Genomic DNA, 25,887 nt, shown 5'->3' with positions numbered 1-25,887 from the left:
AAAATTATTATTCTCATTTTAATAAATTTTTATAATCAAAACATTTTCCTTCCATTCAAAGTTGGAAAAAATTAAACACAATATAATGCACTTCTCTACTAATTCTGCTAATTAATGCCAAACTTTATCGTGTTTCATCAAATGGCATTTAATTTAAAGAAATCAGTGCGGCTATTTTTGAGAAAATTTTGATGAAATTTGATAAGCATACTTACTTTTTCCTTTTTAAGTATCAAAATTAAACACAATTTTTTTAATCTATATGTATATGAACTTGGCTAAATGAATTAAGCCAAATGGCCCATAAAATATTGCATTTTGATTGCTGTTTAATTTTTTTTTAAATAGCGTCAAACGATTCAGAATGACTTGAAACGTCGAGAAAACTAAAAACTAGCAAATCGAAAATGTTGACAATAACATAAGTTTTTCTTCGAAAAGTTAAAGTAAATCTGCCTAATAAAAGGTGGTGATTTAATTAAAACCTGCGTCTGATAATATGAGTGAATATATTCGAATTGTAATAATTATTTTAATTATAATTTGTATTTATTATTAACTTGCCGTAGGGTAAATTATATTAATGGGCAAAAAATACAAAATAAAATTTTTTACATATTTTCACGTTTCAGATGTTTCTGAACATTTTGGCATACCTCAGAAATAATGGATGTGTGTGTGTGTGCGTATGTGTGAAGACAATTTTTCATCATTTGTGAACAATTTAAAAAGCAATCGATTCCTATTGATAGGGAGATGTGCTGATTAATTTTTGGCCGAGTATGATGATCCAAAAAACGTTCAGCTTGTGTTCAAACAATGGTTTTTGAAAAAAAATTGTTTTTCCACATTTTTTTCCGATTTTTTTTATATATCGAAAATAATTCAGATTTTAATATTAATTTTGACTAAGTTCTGAAGCTCACTTATATACTTTAAATAAATAATTTTAACTTTGCAATTCAGTATATATAATTCTTATAAATGTTAAAAAAAATTTACAGCATTTGTATTAATCTCTTTGAAGATATTTAATACACCTTGATCATTTCGTTACGGTATGGGAAGTTCCGGCAATTTGCCTTACGGCACGATGCCATACACTAGTAGTTTGAATTAGAATTGATCGATTGAAGTTATAAATTTTCATTGCAAGTTCACAGACCAATTTCGAAGCAATGTACCTATAGAAAAATAAACGCACTTTCTGAATAACTTTCCATAAATCTAATTTCTAATTCATCTATCACTAGATATCTTTTATATCTTTTTCTACGTAAGCCCTATATCAATTTGCGTAACGCAGCAAATATATGTCACATAATCCTTGTGCAATTTATTCTTGTTCTATGATGTGTATCCGGCACGTTTTGCAATAACGCAATTCATAAATTCAGGTAATGATATCATTATTATTATTATTGTGTTGCGAATTGCAATTTTACTCAAGTGATATTATCTAAAATTTCTTATGAAATCGTACTGGTACTAGAACAAACTAGAAATTCAAAGCAAGAACTGAATAGATCATTTTATAATGATCTATTTTATATGTGGAAAATGTTACGTGAATTCTAGCTTGATTGTGTAAAAGCAAGCATAGATAAATAAGTATAAAGTATAGGACAAGTGTTTGGATACAGGAGTTCTAATTGGATTTGAAGACCTTCATATATTTATTAAGATGCATTTATTTTTTATAGCAATCTGAACTAATGAGTCCTTGTGATGATACTTCTAAACATTGTGACTGCAATTTGATGATTTCATATCTATACTTGAATGATTTTTAATATTTTAATATATAACATATTTTTATCTATGTTTGTAAGTAAAAATTCAAATAACTCTTGCTTGGTATCAAGTTGTTCATAGAACATGTTCGAACCTCATGGTTACGTAACCAGGCACTTCCCACTGAGTTTCGAACCTCCTAAAATCAATAAATAAACTAGTTGTGCAAGGCAAATTGCTGGAACTTCCTATACCGTAACGAGGTGCTCAAGTAATATTAAATGTTTTGAAATAGATCATTATAAATACTATAACATTGTCTAATAATTATAAGAATTATATGAACTGAATTACCAAGTAAAATTATTTATTTAAAGTATATAAGTGAGTTTTAGAACTTTAGCTAGAAAATTTTGCTTAGTTCTCTCAAAAACTCCAATTATTTGCACAATTAGCTAGGTTTCTCCAAAACACCTAGACCTGCCTTTGCCAAAAACTAAACACAACTTCTCCCAATCAAAACAAATTGAATGTTTTTTGGATTATTCAAATCGGTTACTCCGTTCTCTCAAAACCACCATTTCTATTTTCTGCACTCTTTGCTCCATATCTCCGTAATGCCTGGATCTGCCTTTGCCAAAAACTAATCAGCACATCTCCCCATTAATAGGAATCGAATGTTTTCTGAACCATCCAAAACGGTTGATCCGAATGTGAACAAAAAAATGCGGACACACAAAACACACACACACACTCACACACACATCCATTTTTTCTAAGGTATGCCAAAATATTCAGAAACCTTTAAAACGTCGAGAAATGCAAAAACTTTCTTTTTCGATTTTCGGCCCATTACTATAACTACCCTATGGGAAATTAATAATATATAAATTACTTTATGTTTCTCCCACTTTTGATTCTACATCTTGCAAGGTCTATTTGATATTACAAAAATCTAGTAAATTATTTTTAGCCTTCAGAGTAAATTATTTAATAGGTGGTATATTGCAATTGAATTATGTCGAAATTAAACATAATTATATTTACTACATTTCGACATTGCTTGTCACTGATTTAAGTTCAGAACTAATAATACCAACTTATGTTGTAGATCCAAGCAGTTTTTATATCGGTTTGACAGTTTTTCAGAGTCAAGAATTTTTTATCGACATTAATAGTATTTTTCTCAACATACCATCACACTTGAGTGCATTTACGAGATCGAGAGTTATATCAATTGCATAGCGCGTCAATAATAACAATTGCATTATAAGCTGTCAAAGATGTAAGTTTTTTTCCGCCTACATAACCCGGAATTTGAATAATAACAATCATTTTTAATTTATGAATGAATAATTATTTGTAGCACATGTGTGCAAACACGTACTTCAATAAATACTGCAATTGCAAATATCTACATGTGAGAATGATCTTTTATGGCACGTGAAAGGCGACAGCCTTGCATGATCTTCTCACCTTTGGAGGAGCGTGACAATGAAATTGTTTTCCACGTGTGAATATTTTCCTGCTTAGATGAAAATAGGACTTATAAAGATTTATGAAAGCCCTATGGAAAGAGTAAGATAATTTTAGGAGAAGAATAGAAACTAGGCTACGCTACATGATCAGTCATGAAGTGGATACAGGTTTGATCCAATTGAAAGTATATTTTTAACAAGAAAAAATATTTGTATAAACACAATATATATATATATATATATATATATATATATATATATTTTGTATGATTCTGAATTTGATGTTGACATATGTATTAACAAAGTCTAATAATCGGGCATACCATCAATAAAAAACATGAATTTCTTTCAAAAATTTATTTTAAATCCATACGTTTCGGCTATAATCCTAGCCTTCATTCAGTGGAAACTAAAAATAAAATTAAAAACTAAAACAATTGAATTGGAGTGAAAAGAAAAAAATAAAATAGTAATTAGTACTTACAATTAGTTGATCTTAGTGTTAAATTGGAAAATTTTAATAATCCATGGTATTAGGATATGGTAATGCACTACACTATGTATTATAAACATTAACTTGAAATTACACAATATTTTCACAAAATACTGATTTGAAAAAATCACAAATGGATAGTGTGTTATTCGTAGACTGGTTGAAGATGTAATGGAGAAAGACATTTTTTAAAAAATATTTTTACCAAGATTCTGCACATGTGTGGAACAAATTGTAAATCCTTTGCGCGAACGCTTTTATTGTTTTGTAAGAAATTTGGAAATGTTATCTAAATAGAAGAGATTTGTGTCGCACAGCGTGTTGAGTTCATTCCGTTTATTTATTGTCTTATTGTTATAAATAGTTAAAAAAGATCCATCTATAATTCTTCGTTTAAATAAATTTTGTTCAAATTGTAGTACAGTCGGATTAGAAAAGTCCATATTGTGTTTTAAAGTGTATATATGGTCTGCAAGAACAGTTTTGAATTGTTAGGGGTTTTTTGAATTGTTTTTGTGTTGTTGTAACCGTTTATTGAGGTTCTGGCTAGTTTCTCCTATGTAAAATAAATTACAGTCTAAACAATTTATTTGATAGACGAGATTTCTGAGTCGTTCAATATTAAATGGGGTTTTTGTCTTGGTAAAAATAGTGCTAGTAGTTGTACTAAAATTGGTTACAAGTCGAAGTCCAGATTTATAAAAAAGTTTTTTCCAAGGAACATACAATTCTTTAATGTATGGCAAACATATTACACCAGAATGAGTTTCTGAGTCAGGTAAATTGTTAGGTACTGTGCAATTGTCCATTTTATTCAAAAGGTACGTTCGTCTGTTACTAGTTACGGAATTTATAAGTTTTAGGGGATAAGAGTTATCTGTTAAAATTTTTGTAATTAATTTGATGTTGTTGTCCCAAAATGTTTTGTCCGATAGAAGTATTGCGTGGTCCGTTAGATTTATTATAGTACCTATTTTCATTTTGAGTGGATGATAAGAAAAGTAATTAAGGTAGCGTCCGGAGTTAGTTGGTTTTTGGTACCAATTTGTTATTAGTTTGTTATCTGTAGTACGTATAAGTTTTATGTCTAAGAAACTTATCGAGTTCATTGTCTCCAATTCCACTGTAAATTTTAATTTTTTATTGACGTTGTTAAATTGATCAATTTTCATAGTGACATCATCACTAGGGATACAAGTGATAATGTCATCTACATAACGGTAATAAAAAATATGTTTATTGTAATTTTTAAAAATTGTATTTTCAAGGAGTTGTAAGGATATTTCTGCTAGAGATGGACTTGCTGGGGACCCCATTGGGTCCTTCATTTAGTTTCCACTGAATGAAGGCTAGGACTATAGCCGAAACGTAGGGATTTAAAATAAATTTTTGAAAGAAATTCATGTTTTTTATTGATGTTATGCCCGATTATTAGACTTTGTTAATATATATATATATATATATATTATATACATTTTTTACATTTTCGCTATTAGGTAAGCTGAAAAAACCATAAAGAAATTCAAAAAATCGGAGAAGTTTGTTATCCCGTCAAGATTTTATTTATCAATTTTTAATTTTGCTGAACAAAAAATAGCCATTTTAAATTTTGAATTAACACACGTATTCTAAAGAGCCCTATCGGTGAAGGAATATATTACTACAATAAATGCAGGATTTTTGTCAAAGCTCTCGATACTATGACTCTTAGTTTTCCAGAATACCTAAAAATCCTAAATCTGAAAGCTCCTAAAAATCATTGAAAATTTATTAATTTACGAATTATAAAAATAATATTATGCAACACGTTTGACAAATAAATGTAAATTTATATTGTTGTGTAGTCTGCTATATGTGATAAGAATAGTAGAGAACCGAGGACCCTACCCTAGGGTACACCAGCATTAATCATAAGATAATCAGCAATAATCATAGAATCTGCGTAATGTAAAAAGTAAAAACTACATGAACAATTGCACCACTTGAGAATATTTCTTCTTATTATTTCTTTTTACAACTTTGTGCAAACGAGTTTGTTGCGTGCAATGCGTTAACCTTGATGAAAGCGTTCGCTGGCGTTACCGACACACCCGCGGGCGACAGTCGGACAACTACTTCGGATTTTCATTTATTTCTGCAATATTAGGCCAACAGCCTATTTAATAGACTCTTTTAAATGAAACAGTTAGAGAAGAACTAAACGAATTTAAAAAAAAGTGGATAAAAAATAATTGTGTAGAATCAGGAAAAGATCATGCACTTGTAGTGCGCAAGTTTTTGACGTAGTAAACTTTATTTGCTTATTGATGGCTATTAGTATTTCATTCAAAATAATTAATATAATTAACTCTTTACAGAATTTGCAAACTATATTTTGCAATACTCAATATACTTATTCTACAATATAAAAACGATATAACATGTGAACAAAGACTAACCTAAGGCGACTACAAACTATACAAAACAAAGCACTACGACTAGCACATAACAAAGCTCTATGATTAGTTTTTCACAAACAAAGAGTTTACTGGGAGTTTTTACCTCAAATGTAGAAATCACCCTAATACTGACATCCTGGCCCTTGGCCAATATGCGCGAGAAATAGTTTGGCTATTGAAATAGAATATTTAACTATGAACGAACACATTATTTTTTGATTCTTCTTATTAAGAGATTTATGATAATATTTGTTAACTTTTCCAATCATTGAAATGTGGGCTTTTTCTGTGAATTTTTTTCCCAATTTTTGTCTTATATATTATATATTATACTGATTAATATAAAATGTATTGCAATATTTGTACGACATTGTGAGAGTATTTATTCACTTTATTCAATGATAATCAAGTTTTTGAATCTTTTTAACAGGTAAACACTGATATGTGAGTGGAGAAATCACTAACAAATTTAATAATTATTATATTGCGTTTTAAAAATGGGCAATGATATATTTTAGAAACTTATATTTAGAAAAAAAAAACATTTGTAGTAAAACAATTGTCGGAAACAAAATATTACTATTCGAATGTAAAAAATAGAGATTATGTTTAATTATGATTATACATGTTTTTATATGAACTTTCAGTTTGAACAGAACTGTGTAAAACCAATTCACTTTCCATATTCAAGAAGAACAAAGTTGTAATAATGAAATAACCACGTGATTTCAATGAAACTTTGATATAGTGCAATATCACATTTATATATATGAAAATCGATATGTAAAAAATAAGCGAAAAATTTAGGTCAACAAAATGATGATTGTTCAAATCAAGGTCCATGAACTGTAGAAAGTACAAGTTCATTCCACTTAAAATCATTTGTAATGAAAATTACGCAAGACCACGAATGAACACTGATAATATACATATTTCATATATATATATATATATATATATATATATATATATACATATATATGTTATATTATAAAAATTATTTCCATTGATTACGTTCAAATAAAAGTTTTTTGCAAAATTAAATTTTATGCTCTTGATGAGTCAAATGTTAATTTTCTAGTCTTCAAGTAATTATTCTATATTAGTTGCTCTACAGCTATATTTGTGGATTAATTATCATATGAAATGACTCAAAAGCATTGTTATATTTGAATAATAGCAGTCAACATGCAAACTTTTATTTGATTTAAAACCTGTCTTATTAGATTTATTTAATTATATATCATTTATAAAGACCTGATTATGTCACGCAGATCATAAAAAATATATTTAATTGAATATAACGTCGTAAATTGCTTTGAATTATAGTGAAATTACTGCAAACCATATAACGCACGGATAAACAAAGTAAATTCGTGCATATTTGGACAAAACCAAAATGTTCAGAATAAATTTACATAATTATACCAAAATCTTTTACAAACGCAAATTCACATCGGTTCAAATAAAACAATAACAAATCTTTTACGGGAAAATATCAAACAAAGACTTTTTCAATCTTGCATTCCTACATATTTTATTACAATTCATTTAAACAAAAGGTCCAAGTAGTTCTTTCACCGGTCATCGCTCTATGTTAAAGTCTCAACAAGGAATATCATTGTCTTGTGAAGTAAAATTACCTTCTGATTTGTAAATATGCATATAAATACATTGGACAGTGTTTACTTATTACTCACGGCAAACTCCCGACGAACCAGACATTTTATGACTAATGTGGACAAAGAATTTTACCGTTATAGGAAATGAATCTTAGGTGTTATAATTGTTAATTAAATAAATTTAACCTAAATCAAAAGCAGCTATAGGACACAGATCTAGCAGTTCCTATTTTATTCACCACCAAGTGACCTATTTATTTATATTAATTTTAATTTAAATATATTGTTTCTGAGCTGTTCCAATGTATCCCATGCAAAAGTGGCACCATAAGCAGCCTCTCAACCTGCACCTAAGCATCATATCAGGTTGCATGTAGACTTAAAGTACCGCTTTTGCATGGGACAAAAGAATAAGCGAATGTATTGGCTAAAAAAAATTTTTAAATTTATTTCAAATTCAATACTATACTCAAAAACTGCAAATATAACAAAACGTTTCTTTATATCATATAGAGTAAGTCATTTCATCTTCCCAGCAGCCTTCAGATCTCAAATGTTTTCTTCCAATTGCATAATATTACTTTGTGAAACAATTTATGCTTATTAAATGTATCATTCAAATATTTACATAAAAAATAAAATACTGAATACGTAAATTGATCGTTTAAGAATACAATAACAGGAAATATTATTTGATCTCATAATTGACTCATCAAATTTATTTGCTTACAAACCGCGAAGTATTGCAAAAGTAAAGTCTACAAAATGTCTAGAAAAACAGAGCAAAGATTTAAATACGTCAAATGAAATCGTAATAAATTTTATAAAATAATTGTTATTTGATATTTCTTCAGCATGGTAGTAAAAAAATATGTACCTTGTAATAAAGTTCCAAAAGCAAAAATTTTGTTACAAAAAAAATTACAATTAACACAATATATGAATGTGGAATACAATATACTATAATTTGTGGTATTAAAAATGTGTAAACTGACAAATTAAATACCTAAAACCTTTTGAAAATCTTCTATATTTATTTCCACATCAAACAGCCTAGACATACCATATACTACAATAACCGTTATGAAAGATTTACTTGCAATATTCAATATATTCACGTGTTTCTAGAAATTACGTTGTTTTACAGCATCCAATAAACAAATTCAAAATACAAATGTTAATGCAATTTCCTTCCTAAAATGCGCAACTGCCGAGCCGCTCGATTGCATCGCATTTTACAACTCTAGAAAAAAAATTAGATTCAGATATTGCCGAATAATTTCCCAATCATTGAAAAGAATATATTACAAGACATTGCGGCATTAATGGTAACAAACTTCTAAGTTTATATTTATAATGTATACTATATTTAATATTCATTTTTATTTTATATTTTGTCCTTTAGAAACAAAATACATATGATAAATTTAAGTTTAATAGCTGATTGTAGCCGAAGAATTACTACTATTATTTTTCAAAATCAATAAACAAGAATCGGATCTTCATGAAGCATAATTTTGATTCGACTTTTCTCTATAGCAAAAAATATGTATGTAATTAAATTATATAACTCATAATATGAAAATGATGAAAAAAACAGAAACTTAAGTGTAATAATAAATGGAGAAATTTAAACAATAAATCTAGGACTGGAAAACTACAAACTATATGTAGTTTCCAAAAAAAATTACAATGAAAAAAACAATAATTTCAACTGTGCTAAATGTAACAGAGAAGACAAATGATAGAAGCTTATTCGTCACAATATGTAAAATTGGATTATACAGAAATTTATAATATTAAATATATACCAAACTAGTGGGGTGCATGGCATCTTGCCTTAAGGCAAATTACTGGAACTACCCGTACTGTAATCAAAAATCTTGGTACGTAACCCAAAAAAAATTATACAAAATGTGTACACATTATTAAAATCTCTATAAAATATCTGATAATTTGCTGTACATATGTCCAATAAACATTTTTGACCGCCAAATGACATTTTTCTAACTTATTTTTATTGAGAGTCCATAACCGCTGGATCTGCCTTCCTTCAAAAATTTAATCAGTCCTTCATCTTGTTAATACAAGTAACATGTTTTTTGAATTATTAAAATCGGACGTCCCCTTCTGTTAAAAACGGAGGTACCTTTTTTGGCCCATTTCGGGTAAAATGGCAATGCGATGGCAATTGCAATAGAGAATCTCTTATATTATTCTTCCCTGAATCGAGTTTGAGTTCAACTCAGCTCATAGACCTGCCTTAGGGCAGTACTACCAATTATTATTATTTATTATTTTGACATGACCAATTAACTATTTCTGATACAATTTACTAATGAAGACTAAAAATCTTAGTTATAAAAAAACTTCATTTTGCACTCAATTGAATTATATGCATTTTATGTAGAATTTTTGCCAAGTATTGCATTAATTTATTATAATACCAATATTAAATATTTAATATTAGTATATAAAGAGTTTCAAGTGATCTTTTAAATGCAACACAAAATCTAAAAATAATTAATGATTAAATCGCAAAGATCGTGTTTCCTGATAATTAATTGCTAATGTGTTTGTTTAATTTATCCAAACAACCGATTTCAAAATATATTTGAATATTAAACAAATAATAATTCACAAAGACTTGTGAAATGGCAAATGCAATGCTAATGCAGATGCAGATGTGGAATGCAGTTTATAATAGCTGTAGATGATCATATATTCGAATCTTTCGCAAATTTCTTTAATACGAAATGTTTATATAAAATATAACGTACAATTAAAGTTTCTCAACTCGAAAAGGATTTGCGTAAGATCTGTCATTTCTATAAATGCTTTGAAAAGACATGAATGGAAACATTGAGAAATTGACAGTCCAAGTTTGAAATAATTTTCATTAACTTTTCCATGTTAATAAACTTTCACGAACACGTTTTTATTCACATACAGGTATTAAAAAATGAATTAAATTTTCTGATCAATAATCCATATAATTATTGACATGTAAATAATAATCATAATTTTTCAAAATCAATTTAGTATAATACATAGCGATTTTAACAAAATTTAACAAATTTTAGTATCGTAAATAGCATACAAAATTTATTGTATCAACTGAACTTTCATAATTATTTTTTTAAAGGTTCAAATTTTATCAATCCATATTGTTTATTTAATATTAAGAAACTAATCATAATAATAATTAATACAAATGTAAATGTACTTTACTTTAATATTAATTAATATAATTTTCATATATTTTTATATAGTTTCAATAAAAATGTATTTTCATTAAAATCAATATGATGTAATATACCTAATATATAGATAATGTTTTTAAAAATTATACTTTTTTCATTTTTACACCATTCTATCAACAAATTATATTATTTAATAACTTCCCGTAGGGTAAAATATAGTAATGGGCCAAAAATGGAAAATGAAAATTATTGCATATCTTCACGTTTCAGGGGTTTCTGAACATTTTGGCATACCCCTAAAAAAATGGATGTGTGTGTGTGTGTTTTGTATGTCCACGTTTTCGGACCCACGGATCAACCGATTTGAATGGTTCAAAAAACATTCGATTCCTATTGATAGGGAGATGTGTTGGTTAGTTTTTAGCAGATGCAGGTCCAGCAGTTACGGAGATACAGAGCAAAGAGTGAAGGGAATAGAAATCGAAATTTTGAGAGAATGAAGCATCCGATTTGAATGATCTAAAAAACATTCATTTATTAATGACGAGGAGAAGTGGTGATTAGTTTTTGGCAAAAGCAGGTCCAGCAGATTTGAAGTTACAGAGCTGTATTGAGTTAATTTATCCTTGTAATTGCAAGATTAGTCTAGAAAATGTCTGTCAACAAAAGATTTAAAAAAAGTTGCAATTGCGTCAATCTCTCAATAAAAAAATTCTAGATGCGCTATAATAGTTGACACTAAATCCAGAATATATAATGTGGAATTTGCGTCAAAAATATATATTAAAAATATAATTATCTCCTAATTTATACTATAACATATAATTATATATATATATATATATATATATATATATATATTTATATCTGTTCGGTTTGCGTATTTGGCCGGAACTCCAATCATTTGAGAACCTACGTCAGAATTCTATGAAACTGGTTTTATGGTTCATACTTTTTTGCATTTTAATACTATAAATTTCAAGTGTAAAATTCTTGACTTCATTTAAGATGGCATGTTTTACATTCTTGCGCAATACCTATTACACTCTTGATATAAGTGAATAATAATTAATTTTTATAGATAATGATATAATAACTGCCAGAACGTTTTTATGTACTTTTGAGAATAAAAGCACCGAGCAGAAATAATGAGACCAAGGTTGTAATGCTTATACAGCACTCGACAGAAAATCTTATAAAAAAACAAAAAAGAGTGTCAATTTTATGTCGATATAAGATTGTTTGATACTTGTTGGATTAACCAACTTCTTTTTATTAAATTCCCTTAGGGTAAATTCGTAGATGCGGAAAAATTGCAAAATTTGCCATTTGTTGGCTAATATGATCTTCACAAATAATTATTAATGCTTCATGTACAAATAGAATTATTGGTAGATAGGTAGACAAGTAAACAGTTCTAAGAGCAGAGAGAAAAAAAAGTGGACAGGTAAGCAGGTTGGCAGTTATAACTTGTAGGCAGGTAGACAGGCAGCAAGGCAGTTAGGCAAGTACACAGGTAAAAAAGTAGAAAAGGAGGCTGACATATTGATAAACTGATAGACAAATGAACTGGTAAACATAGTGGCAGCTCGACAGGCAAAAAGTCAACATGTCGATAATTAAAAAAGTAAACAGGTAAATACGTAGACAGGTAAATATGTGAACAGGCGGAGAGGTAAATATGTGAATAGACAGGCAGGTAAATAAGTAAACAGGCAAATAAGTAAACAGGTAAACAAGTAAACAGGTAAACAAGTAAACAGGTAAACAAGTAAAGGGGTGAACGAGTAAAGGGTGAACAAGTAAAGGGGTGACCACATAATCAAATTAAATACAGAGAGGTAGACCCATGGACTCTCTGTCTACCATCATATATATAAATAAATTATTATTGATTAAATCGATTCTTTACACATATTAGGAAGTTCATGCAATTTGTCAAAAGGCAAAATGCCACTTACAACTAGTTAACTTCCCGTAGGGTAAGTTACTGTAATCGTCAAAAAATCGAAATTGAAAATTTTAACCTTTCTTCGCGTTTTGCAGGTTTCTGGACAGTTTGGCATACCTCAGAAAAAATAGATGTGTGTGTGTATGTATGTATGTATGTATGAATACAATTTTTCTTCCACATTTTTGGGCGCACGGAACAACCGATTTGAATAGTTCAACGAACATTGGATTCCTATTGATAGAGAGAAGTGCTGATTAGTTTTTGGTAAAGACAGGTCCAGCTGTTTTGGAGATGCGTAGCAAAGAGTGCAGAAAATAGAAACCAAGTTTTTGAGAGAACGAAGAATCCGATCTAAATGATTTAAAAAACATTCAATTCGTAATGACGGGTAGAAGTAATGTCAAGATTAATTTGCAAAAAATCAAAGTTTTTGACAGAAGAAAAATTCCGATATGAATGATTCAAAAATCTTTCTGCTAGTGTTGAAACGATTGCTCTTGGGCAAAAAAAAATCAGCTTTAAAACATAATGACAATCTAATCAAATTTAGGACTTTTCATATTATTGTGTAGATGAATTAATCATTAATTAAAATATTTTAAAGGCCAACGTACTTCTTCATAAAGCCAACAAAAAAAAGTTTATAATAACCTTTATCAATTTTTGAACAAGATGTTCAAACAAAACACCTTATAATAAAATTTCATATATCACCTCCATGTTATTAGAGCAATCTTCTTCTATCACAAACTACCCCAATCTCCCTTACACATAAGATTGCGTTTTATTTCTCACTCAATTCAAAATTACAGTATGAATAAATTTATAACATCAAGACTCAAATGACGCGCAAAATCTCAATCTATCTTTAGCTTTAGATAATAAACTGGTTTATAATTTTGAATAAATTCATATAAATATTTTGACATAGAAGCTATTCGTATAATTTGGTACGTCAAAAACTATATATCTTCTAAGTCGTATTATAACAAGAGGTCATTTCTAGACTGTATCTGCTGATATTTCAATAATACCAAATCTATTATACAGACAACCTTGGTGTAAACACCATATAGAAATTATTGTGCAGGTCTTGAGAAGGTGGCACAAGGCGAGAATTAATAAGCCATTTGAATATGATTCCAGTTTTATTGAAAAATCTTGATTGCGATCACAGGACCATACTCACCATATTTCATAATATAGATACAGACCATCTTTGTAAAATATTATGTGAAATCTATGGACAAAGTTTGTGTATAAAAGCATAATTTAGATCAATGATTTCCAAAGCAGTCCGTATGGACCACCTGGCATCTATGACAAAATATTTGCAAGGGGTCAACTTGAAAAACTATGTCAGGGTCCCCGAGATGAAAATGGGAATTGATTTGTGACAGTGGGTAATATCTTATAAAAGTACAAGAAGGACAACATTTTCTTTTAATTGTAAGGCTACTCTCCAACCTTAACTAAAACAGTCGATATTATCAGCATTTCATCCCAAAGATAAACTCAAAAACTAAAATATTAGAGTTTCTAGTTTCTCAATTTGTCAAAGAAGACTTCCAAAAAGACGACATTTTATCCTACGTCCAAAATTTAAGTACTCTCAATTCAAATTTTAAAACTAAAATTGGGGATGTTTTCATGAAAATAAAATCATAGATAACTTACCCATAAAACATGAAAGAAAAAAGTCATAACACCAAAAGAACTCACCGATAAACGTTTTATGATTTTTTTGACGGTAGATACCATAGTCTTATAGATGATACTAAAACATTACGGCTCTACGACAAGTCGTTTAATTTTAAAAACTCTTCAAAGTTCGCAAAAATTAGTTTTGTTTTTTCGCATTTGTCAAAATTAGACCTTTTATCGACATTTGCTCAAAAACGCCTGAACCAATTTCAGAAATTTAAAAGCCATTTGATGTATCTCGATGAGGGTTATCGTTTGCCAGTTTTGTGCGACGATCTGCCAAGCAGTTCTTTGTAATTTGGAAAATAGTGTTAAACATTTTGTCCACATTTAAGCTCATACTACCGAATCGATTTTAAAAAATCAAAAACTGTTCGAAAGATATTAGTTGGGAATGATATTGATCAGTTTTAGGTGAAAATCTACTGAGCCGTTTTCTTTTAATTAACTGTTGAAAAAAAAATTAAGTCGATTTTCATGGAACTTTTTATTTGGCGATGTATATCATGGTCTTATAGAACTTACTAAAATATTATGGCCTTACGACAAGTTTCGACAAATACTGAAATATGAAAAATTACGGCCTTACGACAAATTTTCAAAATTTATCAAAGTTTGAGAAAATGAGTAGTTTTTTTGGCGTTTTGTTAAAATTAAAATTGGACGATTTACTTGGCACAGCAATAGAGTACTTGGTCTTAATGAACATACTAAACCATTAAAATCCTATGGAAGCTAATTCAATTATAAAAATTATTTACTTGTGAAAATTACCTTTTAAAAACACTCCGAGTTAATGTGTTCGTTCGTTTTCAATGATGTGTAATAAATCGACTCGAAATACTTTTAATCTCTCATAAATTAATTTATTTTTAATTGATTAAGTCGATTATTTACACATACCGGGAAGTTTTAATTTTGTTGTTATAAATGCAATTAATAAATTCGTGTTATAATCAAACCATACACTGATTAGATCCTCAGTAGAGGATTTATACATATTGATACAAAAAATTCAATACCACCTAAGTATTAGGTCTACCTAAAGCGAAAAACGTCGTAAGGGGTTTTTGGCACCATAAAGTGTTTGGAAACCTATGATATGGATAATTATTTTTTGCAGAAAGAGTTACCGTCCTAAAACCGTAAATAACAAAATAGAAAAAATCCTTTGAATATGCAAAATTTGTTGTGGGTTAATGTGGCGCCAGATAACAGAATTATTCTAAAACAATGATCTGCGCTACTAAAATATTTGTTTGTATGAAACCGTGTCTTCGGGTCGCCCCTGGCCTTCAAAATTTCCATATATCGCAAGTTTCTCGCCGGCCGAAAGATCGTGAGATAAATGACCCAAGACGCCGAAACTTTCGTTTAAATGCCTTTCTAATAAATGTCTAGTAGTTCGATATGAAATATTAGATGTACATATTATCTTAAATTTTGGATATACATATAATTACTGTTATATTACAAATTATTATAATTCACAAATTATTCTTATTTACCCTATAGATCATTTTATTTCTAAGTTTACTCTATATAATCACAATATCTAAATTCAATATATCAAAATTGAAAAGGCTTACTACTGGGTAACCTTTTAGATCTAAGGTTTAATATTTCATATATCATCGAAATTACTGAATGTCTTCCTTTTTGTAAAGACAGATTGTAATTCAATAAAGAGAAATAAATATTACAAATTATGCAACTTGTTTATTTGAATTGCATGAACTGCATATGAACTTTTCTTTATAAGTGCCATCAAGTAATTAGAGAACAAAATATAAGAATCCTTTGATTGGGTGGATAATGTGGAAAAGTTTATCCAATAATAATTGAAATTATTAATAAAATTTACTTCAACATCAATGGTCTAACGATTGAGAAATGTTGAGCACCCTGACAAAATAGAGCCTAAATATAATTTAAATTCTGTTATAAACATATATAAAACTTCTGACAAATTGCTTACTCTTATCAACTCAAATAAAATTAATCAAATTCAATGCAGGTGTAATAAAACACACAACCAAATATATTTTGGATCAACAATCAGGGCTAAATTATTTGCCTAGTATTAATTAGTGAAGACTGGGTTGCACAGTAGTCGTATATCTACTTTCTGGTTTAGATCTATATTTTCAAGTAAAATCTTATATCACTACCGCTTGGTATCAAGAAACTTTTCTGAATCTATAAATTGGGTTTTTACATTTCACAATAATAGAGCAATTTAGATAAATAAAATGATATATTGGTCATAACATATAGAAATGTATGAGAAATATTTTAAATGATTACTCATTATTAACTTCTTGTCTATTAATAACTTGTACACAAAAGTCGTGCACAATGAAATCATAACTAATTACATAATGTGATTTTATCTTCTAAGAAATAAACATGTGTACGATTGTACTTTACCGGATTATTATGCAAAAATGAAACAAAATAAAATATCATATTATATAGTTAATTGGAAAGCAATTACTTGCAATTACTATTTCATTTTCTTTTTTTTATTAAAAAAAATTATATTATTTATTAACTTATCGTAAGGTAAGTTATAGTAATGGACCAAAAATCTAAAATGAAAATATTTGCATACCTTCACGTTTCTGAACATTTTGGCATCAGAAGTGTTCTGTGTGTCCGCATTTTTCTGTTCTAAATTTCGGGTTCACGGATCAACCGATTTGATTGATTCAAAAAACATTCGATTCCTATCGATAGGGAGAAGAGCTGATTTGTTTTTGGCAAAGGAAGGTCTAGCCGTTACGGAGATACGGAGCAGAGAGTGCAGAAAATAGAAATCGAGTTTTTGAGAGAACGGAGCATCCGATTTGAATGATCCCAAAAACATTCAATTTGTAACGATTGGGAGAAGTGGTGATTAGTTTTTGGGAAAAAATGTGTAAAAAATTGCAGTTTTTGAGAGAAAAAAGCATCCGATTTGAATGATTCAAAAACGAACGATGTACCACTAGTTTACTGTTTAATTTTGCTTTGCAGATTATATAATTCTGCCTATTAGATGCTTTGATTGTTTATATAATTTTCAATTATAAAAGAGTCATTATATATAATATTATTGGTGCAATATGAAAACTATTTCTACAGTCATAAATTAAGCAAAATATCATATTTTATTAATCATATTAATATTTAATACTTTAATTAAATTTTTGAGCAAAAATCGATGTGCTCGACAGAGCATGTCAATAAATCATCTTTTACTTTCCTTTGCTTTTTTCTAGCTGCTAAATCTCATATAAATTTCGCCACACCAACTTGACTCCAATTTTATTTCGAATTATATTCTCTAATTATTCAAATGGATGATAAGTATTTTATATAAATTACCAATTTTATCGCCTGTTATTAATATCGTTTAGATAGAGTCAAGTGTCCTTGTTTATGTAGTTTTAATTAAATCACTTCCTCTAAATACAATGCGACTTGGAGACTAGATAGCAAAACTGGGCCAAGATCAACGAACGGATACTAAATATAATTTATTATTGATAGACTATTAAATAAATAAACATATTGTTTCAGAAATATTAAGAAATCATTGTATTTGTTTTCGATAATAAATGTATTTCTTTGTTTTCGATAATAATTTTTGTTAATATTTTCCTCTACCTAGATTCAGCAAACCATACGATATTTCATATATAATTTTTTTCTAAATAGATAAAATAGTAGACTGAAAAAAATACAACCAGAGTTACATTAAAAATAGTCATTTTTTCGCGATTCTCTATTTCCTTTTCATTATATATGTGGCAAATAACAAATTACCCGACATTAAATACAAATCACTTTATAAAAATGCAAAATAAGAATCATCACGAAATCAATAAACCAGACTGTAAATATTTATGGAAACTTCTGTGTGCATGTGTTACCCATTAAAATTTCCAACCGATTAAAATTCAGATACTATACTAACAACATGGAATTTCAAGAAGAACAAAATATATTTGTAAATAATAAACACAAATATATGGTCTGCGAACCAAGGCGAACTGAAAATAATTAAATTAAACTAATGCTTCCGGAATTTACTTAAAAAATTACTTGAATCAATTTATCAATAATCCAAATCCGGCGTAAGCTAATTATGAGATTTTCCAAAGGACGAACTTGAAATTCTGTAAGGTTTCAGAAAAAGTGGTTTGTCTTACCTTGTATAGAAATAAGACAAATAAACTTGTTGCTGGTACGAACCAGTTAATAGAAAAATAATTTGAATAATTTATATCGGTATCTACTTATTAAGAAGCCATTAGAAGTGCTCATGATATAAATAACATATCAATATTCATATATATATATATATATATATATATATATATATATCCAGGCCTCTAATTGTTTCCTGAAACATTATTAAAAATCTTTAAGAGAAACTTCATTTAGCTCTTTTTGTGTAGGTACCATCATAATATGAAAAAAGCAATTTACAGTACGATTGTACAAAATGATCATAAAATGTAAAAAACATCAGCACGTCATAAAAATCGATATTTACTGACCTTTCTTAAGCTTCACTGTGTAGGTAATGTTCTGAAAGTCGATGTCTATAGGTTTTGTTTTTGGCACGTTCAATAAAATGGCTCGATGTTTGGTTTCTTCCATTTTTGATAAATTTATTTCACTATAACAATTACTTTATTAAATACATATACTAAAGTTAGTTATGTTTTTAAAACACTTTTATAATTTAACGTCCAGATGACACTATTAGCGCTGACCAGGCATCTGCAATAGACAAAAATTCATTAGATATAAAGTTTGAACAGGGTAAACATAATTTAACTAAAAATCCTAGTGGCAATCATTTTGGATTTATTTTATCTATTATATTACTGAAATACATTAAAAACCATTTAAATATTTTAAGCTAATTTATAAACAGTCTCAGTTAAACTTAGCTCGTTAATTACATTTTGAACTCACTTTTCATGTAAATATTTTGTCAAAACAAACAAACGCATTCCAAACCATATTATTTAACGGCTACTTAAAGAATCGACTAACATATTTTTGTTAATAGATCTAAGCATTTAGCACATAGATATTAAAACATATGGCGCCAACCGTTTTCAGCCCATATGCATCTAGCCTAAAACCGGTACGCCAAATTGACACCAAACCTTAAACAAGGCGTAGGTGCAGGTTAAGCGGCAGGTGGCCGCATTGTTTTTACATGGGACACGGGAGTAAAGGCGCAATTTTTTAATATATTTTTTTAGTGCTGACTGGGATATTTTATGATGACTTATTATGTGTTTAGAATTGTTATTTATTCTATTGTTATCTACTGCCATACCAAAAAATTATATCATAAACTAGTGGTGTATGGCATCGTGCCTTAAGGCAAATTGCTGGTACTTCTCGTATCGGAAATTAAATTTTTAAAAAAAGATTAAATATGTTTTAAACTTTGAAAAAATTAGAATTTTGAGAAATTTTAAATTTTTGAGAAAAAATACTTTTTTGGAAAAAAAACTTTTGGAAAAAATGTTTGTTTGTGTTTGAAATATTTTGGAAATTTTGAACTTTTTTCAAAGCAATCGCACTGCTTGAGCTGCATAAAGACGCAATTTCGAAGCGCGTAAGCGCCCCGTCGCTGTCTAGCGGACACACGATGTTACCAAACCCATAGAAATGTAAACAAAATTGATACACATTATCAAAATCTCCATAAAATATTTGATAATTTGATGTGCATTATATATCAATATGGCATTTATATCAAACAAATGGTTTGAAATCTGCGAAGAATGTGTTAAGATAAATTCCTCTCTTATAAATAGTATGTTGTGTATTTGCCAATTATACTGCCAAAAGCAAACGCCCACAATGATGACTTATATTTATATAGACAATTATACATATATACATATATATACATATATATATATATATATAAAGATGCAAAGAAATTATATATTTCTTGAATTATAATGAAACAAAACTATATTTAAAATTTCATATCCAAATCTTGTGTTTGCGCCCCCTAACGCGTGCGCTCGTATTTTTCGCATGCGTTGCATTCAAATACAAGGTAGGACCGGCCCTGATTATTACATAATTTCATATTTTAAGTGAATTAATTTGTCAAATTTTGTTCATATGTGTATCATACAATCTGCCATACATATACTGCATCTTATATTATTTTAATTTCTGGCACATCTCAGCTGCCTTTTGGGAATAATAATGTAGACGTTTCATTTTTCTTGTTCATAATCATGGATTTATTATACATATTCTAATATTGTCTAGCCTTATAAGTAAATTCAAATTTTTGGCTGGTGACAGTTTTCATTTGTTTTCGATGCTAAACAATATCTCAAATATTTTCAAAGTCAAACAATGACATGTCGTTTTTTGCAATATTTTCCATTTATTTCTACAATATCACTATATTTTTATAATCACATACATCCTAAAAAATTCTCTTAACAAACATCTCATAATAATCTTCATTTTATTGGTTGTTGCAAAATGTTCATATACTTTTAATTAAAATTACTTTTAGTTCACAATAATATTATTATTGAGTCGCCAAGGCGTGTTTGTTATTGATATCAAATATTTAAAATGTACTAGGTGTGTTGAAAAAATTAATTAACTACTATAATATATTTATTATTTATATTTAATGATATATGAAATAATTAAAAATACATATACAAATGTAATTAAAAGTAGATCAACAAAACTACAACCGTAATCTATGCATAGGTCGTCAACGCGAATTATGAAGAAAAACTTGTAACCTTTGAAACTTTATATATATGTTATTGATTTCAATAATTTTATTGATTATGTATTACGCAAAGATATTAAATTAAATCATATTTGCACGTTTTAGCAAATTCCTGATTTTAATCATTTAGTGGCATTTAGTGAGAGTTTATATAGGCACATCATAATTCCTTGGTAAGCCTTATACAGGTGAAATCCAAAGCAAGCAATTTTGAATCAATCATTTAATTACTAAATGAATTTAATACTGTGAGATATGAATAATACTTTTCCAATCAAATATAAAAATTTTGTCTCAAAATATTTTATAAAAAAAATCCATTCTCTTACATTATTAACAATTTAGCAAGCAAATAAATGTCAATTGAACATCACTGTACTAGTGACTGCTAGAACTAGTCATCTGTGAAGTATAAAATGTTGAAAATATTATATAATTTCCTTGAATCTTTTCTAACAAGATAATTTATTAATAGAATTTTATTATTTTTACATTAGCAAAAACTTAACGCACAACTTTGAGTCTTAGACGTAAGATCTTCCGCGTTGAACTCGAAGAAAATTATTCAAACACTAATGTAATAGATTATTTTATTAGTTAATTTTATTATTATAGTATTTATATTAATATTAATTGAATCAAATGAAATGCAAAATTATAAATTATTTATAATTTTTTATGAGATCGGGTGAAACTTAATATAAACCATTTTATAATAAATAAAATAAATAGATTTAACAACTTTGGTAAAAGTTTTAAAATAAAAGAAGTACCAAGAGCTAACCTTGATCAGTGTTATTTAAAAATAAAAATATTGGTATATTGGTTTTGTTTCAAAGTATGAACCGTTCAAATGTATCATTGCAATTCTTCAAATATCTCATCAATTCTAGGTCCTTAAATGTATCATTGTGATCTTTGAATATTTCATCAATTATTTTGTTTGCAAGAACAAGATTTTACAATACCTAACATGTTGGTTGGACAATAATTTCATAACAAGTTTATTGAGACATGTTTTGGCAACTATCTAGATACCGCTATGAATGAAGTTGAATGAAATAGGAACGAACTGGTATTGGGGTCTCGAAAAAAACGGTAATGAAACTAGATATTTCTTTTAATAAAAAAAATGTTAGCTAAAATATATAGCTAAACACTAATCTAAACAAAAATTATCTGTGCGAAAAAATAGTTCGAAAATTATAAAAAAATCTTCCAGGCGTTTCTAGACTTTATTTGACTCATCTTCAGAGCAAATAGTAAAAAAATATAACATAAACAAATAGTTATAAAATAGATCATTTAAAGAAAAAAACTATATTAGATGTCTTTTTCTTAACTTCCCGTAGGGTAAGTTATAGTAATCGCAAAAAATCGGAAAACTTTTATTTTTCTTTACGTTTCAAAGGTTTCTGAACATTTTGGTATGTGTGTGAGTGTGTGTGCGTGTGTATGTGCGGATACAATTTTTCGTCAACGATTTCGAGAACACGGATCAACCAGTTTGAATGATTCAAAAAACATTCGATTCTTCTTGATAAGGAGACTGCTGATTCGTTTTTGGCAAAGGCAAGTTCAGCCGTATCGAAGGTACAGGGCAAAAAGTGCCAAAAACCGTAATACAATTTTTGAGGGAACCGATTTGAATGTTTCAAAAAAGTTTTTATTTGTATTGACGAAATGAAGAACTGAGGAATTTTTGGGAAGGCAGGTCTAACGATTTCGGAGATACAATAAAAAATGCGATAGAAATGGATTTTTTTCAGTTCTAAAAAAATGAATTTGTTTTAAAAAACCTATTTTTTGCTACGGGAAGTTCCAGCAATTTGCCTTAAGGCACGATGCTATGCACCACTAGTTTAATATATTAATCCTGTAGACGTTTTAAGTTATTATTTGACTCATATCCAGAGCGATTACTAAACCATTAAAATAATTCTAAAATAAAATACAAAACTATGAAAAAAACTTAACTAATCACCTTTAAAAAATTGATAATGTGAATTTAAAACTTTAAAATAGTTTTAAAGTTTTGTAGTAAAACTTCAAGATGATTTAAAAAGATATATGCATTTTATCAAGATGAACTTAATTTGGAAGTAATGTTCCTGTTTAGTAACATTAAAAGCAATTTATTCGATTACTGATAGAAAATCTGTTCATGAACATAAAATAGTAGTAGATCTTAAATTATATGATAAAATTTATTATTTTCTTCTTGTAATACAAAGGTCATCATCGGAAAAAAGCTGAATGCCATAGATTATACGATGTCGACAAATGCAATCAGAAATTATAACAACGTAATCTAAAAATTCGACACGAGTCTAGTATTATATTGCTTCAAAGAAAATAACATAAATATAATTATTTGTCATCAATGGAAAATACTTAATTTTATACAAATTATATGCAATATCAATGTATTGCATCAAAATATTATGGAAACTGTAAACACGTGGTGGCTGTATCAATTAGCAAAAACATATGTGCAAAATTACAATAAAGTAATAAATCTTTAATAGTTTTGTGTATTTGCACATTTATATCTATACAAATTACAATTGGAATCTGATTTCATTTCCAATTGGAAAAACACTAGAAAAATTTTGCATGAAGCACGTGGAACAACAAAATGTTTACGATATTTTTATTATATTCTTAAAAATCTAAAATACGATGAAATTTATTATTGGAGTGTTGTAAATAATATATGATTTCATTACAAATGATTTAATTCGAACGTCTGAATTTCAGATCAACCTTGACATTAGAACAAAATGAAAAAGGCGTATTGCAATATACCGGTTAATTAGAAAGTTTATATATGTTGTGAAATATTGATTTTTGTTTTGAATGACCAAAATACTGAGTTACAGTTATAACGCATTATAAACATAAATACGAAAGGTCGAGTAAAAATCTGATTTTTTCAAACAAAATACATTACGATCATCATAGATTTCATGTGAAAACTTGAATAATTTTGTAGATTTTAATTTTTCAAAAGTAACATTGACGAAATAGTAATATTTTAGAATATAAATAAAATCAAAGTATAAAATTTCAAAAAATTTAAAGCAAGTATACACGTGTAACTTATGAAAACAATGAAAATTTAATTATTTCACATATCAATATTTTCATTATTCTGTATCAAATAGTAATATACTGACTGTATAAGTCAGAATCAGAAATTTATTAATTGAACTGTACAAAAGAAATAATCAATAAATGTAGTGAGTGGTGTTTCATGCCATTATTTTAAATTACTTCGCAAACTATAATTATACTAAAAAAGCATTTAAAGAAAATAGAAATAATATGCAAAATATGCTAAAAAAGATAAATTAACTTTCCGTAGGGTAGTTACAGTAATCGCAAAAAATCGAAAATGAAAATTTGTATATATCTTTACGTTTTAAAGGTTCCTGAATATTTTGGCATATCTTAGAAAAAATGATGTATGTGTGTGTGCGTGTGCGGATACAAATTTTCGTCGACGATTTCGGGAACAGAAATCATCTGATTTGAATAATTTAAAAAGCATTTGATTCCTATTGATAAGGAAACGTGCTGATTAGTTTTTGGCAGAGGTAGGTCTAGCCGTTCTAAAGATACGGGGCAAAAAGTGCTTGAAAAAACAGTTTAAAATTTCCAAAATATTAGGTTGTCAAATATCTCCCTTCCGCTTTTTTGCTCTTGGTTTATAATACAAAAAGGCGGAAGGGAGATATTTGATAACCTATTATTTCAAATTATAAAAAAATTAAGTTTTTCAAAAAGATCAATTGTTTTCAAAAATTTTGAAAATCCCGAAAACAGATTTTTTTCAGAGTTCTGTAATAAAATTGAATCTGTTTTAAAAAATTTAATGTTTGATATGGGAAGTTCCAGCAATTTGCCTTAATGCACCATGCACGATGCAACTGAATTACCGTATTTTGGCATTTTAGTCCACTAGTTTACTTATAATATTGCATCCAATTAGTATGATATAAAAGTAATTAGAAAAATGTATAATTACCGTTATTTGATGCAATAAAAGAAATTTCCGTCACAATCACATAAAACTATTTCACAAAATCGTTTTTAGCACAATTGAAACAATAATATTTCAGATACTATAATATTTGTATAACACTAACGGAACTTTTGTTATATTTGATTTGAACCCTTTCAGGTCGACGTCGCTCTAGCGAGTGCGGTCGTCCAACTGATATGATGCGTCTGCTGCGGGTCGAAGTAGTTCTGCCGAGGACGGGGCAAAAATTCTGCTGACTGCATCATTCTTTCAATTCGCATCACTATGGCAAATATTATATGTATAATATAGTTAACACATACATAATATAGCTATATACATATATGTATGCAAACTATAGTTTGCAAGTAATATGATGACTATTTTCAATGATCATCATATATGCATGGTTGTCTTATAATTTTATAATAAACTAGTAGTGCA

At 28.2% G+C, this 25,887-nt stretch overlaps 1 protein-coding gene across 1 annotated transcript in view; it reads right to left on the bottom strand.

The window, feature by feature from the left end:
* LOC113375217 (ATP-binding cassette sub-family G member 1-like) overlaps positions 1 to 25,670 on the bottom strand; it is a 75,105-nt gene extending 49,435 nt beyond the window's left edge. Inside the window, exons 1-2 of the mRNA XM_026615165.1 lie at positions 25,447 to 25,670; positions 19,174 to 19,399 (exon numbers count right to left, since the gene is read on the bottom strand). Coding sequence (XP_026470950.1) covers positions 19,174 to 19,276 — 103 coding nt within the window. The 5' untranslated portion in view covers positions 19,277 to 19,399; positions 25,447 to 25,670. The remainder of the gene's footprint in view (positions 1 to 19,173; positions 19,400 to 25,446) is intronic.
* Positions 25,671 to 25,887: the final 217 nt, after the last annotated feature.

Source organism: Ctenocephalides felis, unplaced genomic scaffold (genome assembly GCF_003426905.1).
Source record: "Ctenocephalides felis isolate EL2017-DRISC unplaced genomic scaffold, ASM342690v1 CF-g0.4_SCAFFOLD_00845, whole genome shotgun sequence".
Lineage (NCBI taxonomy): Eukaryota > Metazoa > Arthropoda > Insecta > Siphonaptera > Pulicidae > Ctenocephalides > Ctenocephalides felis.
Note: the sequence above shows the minus strand (reverse complement) of the source record. Positions and strands in the feature narration are given on the sequence as shown.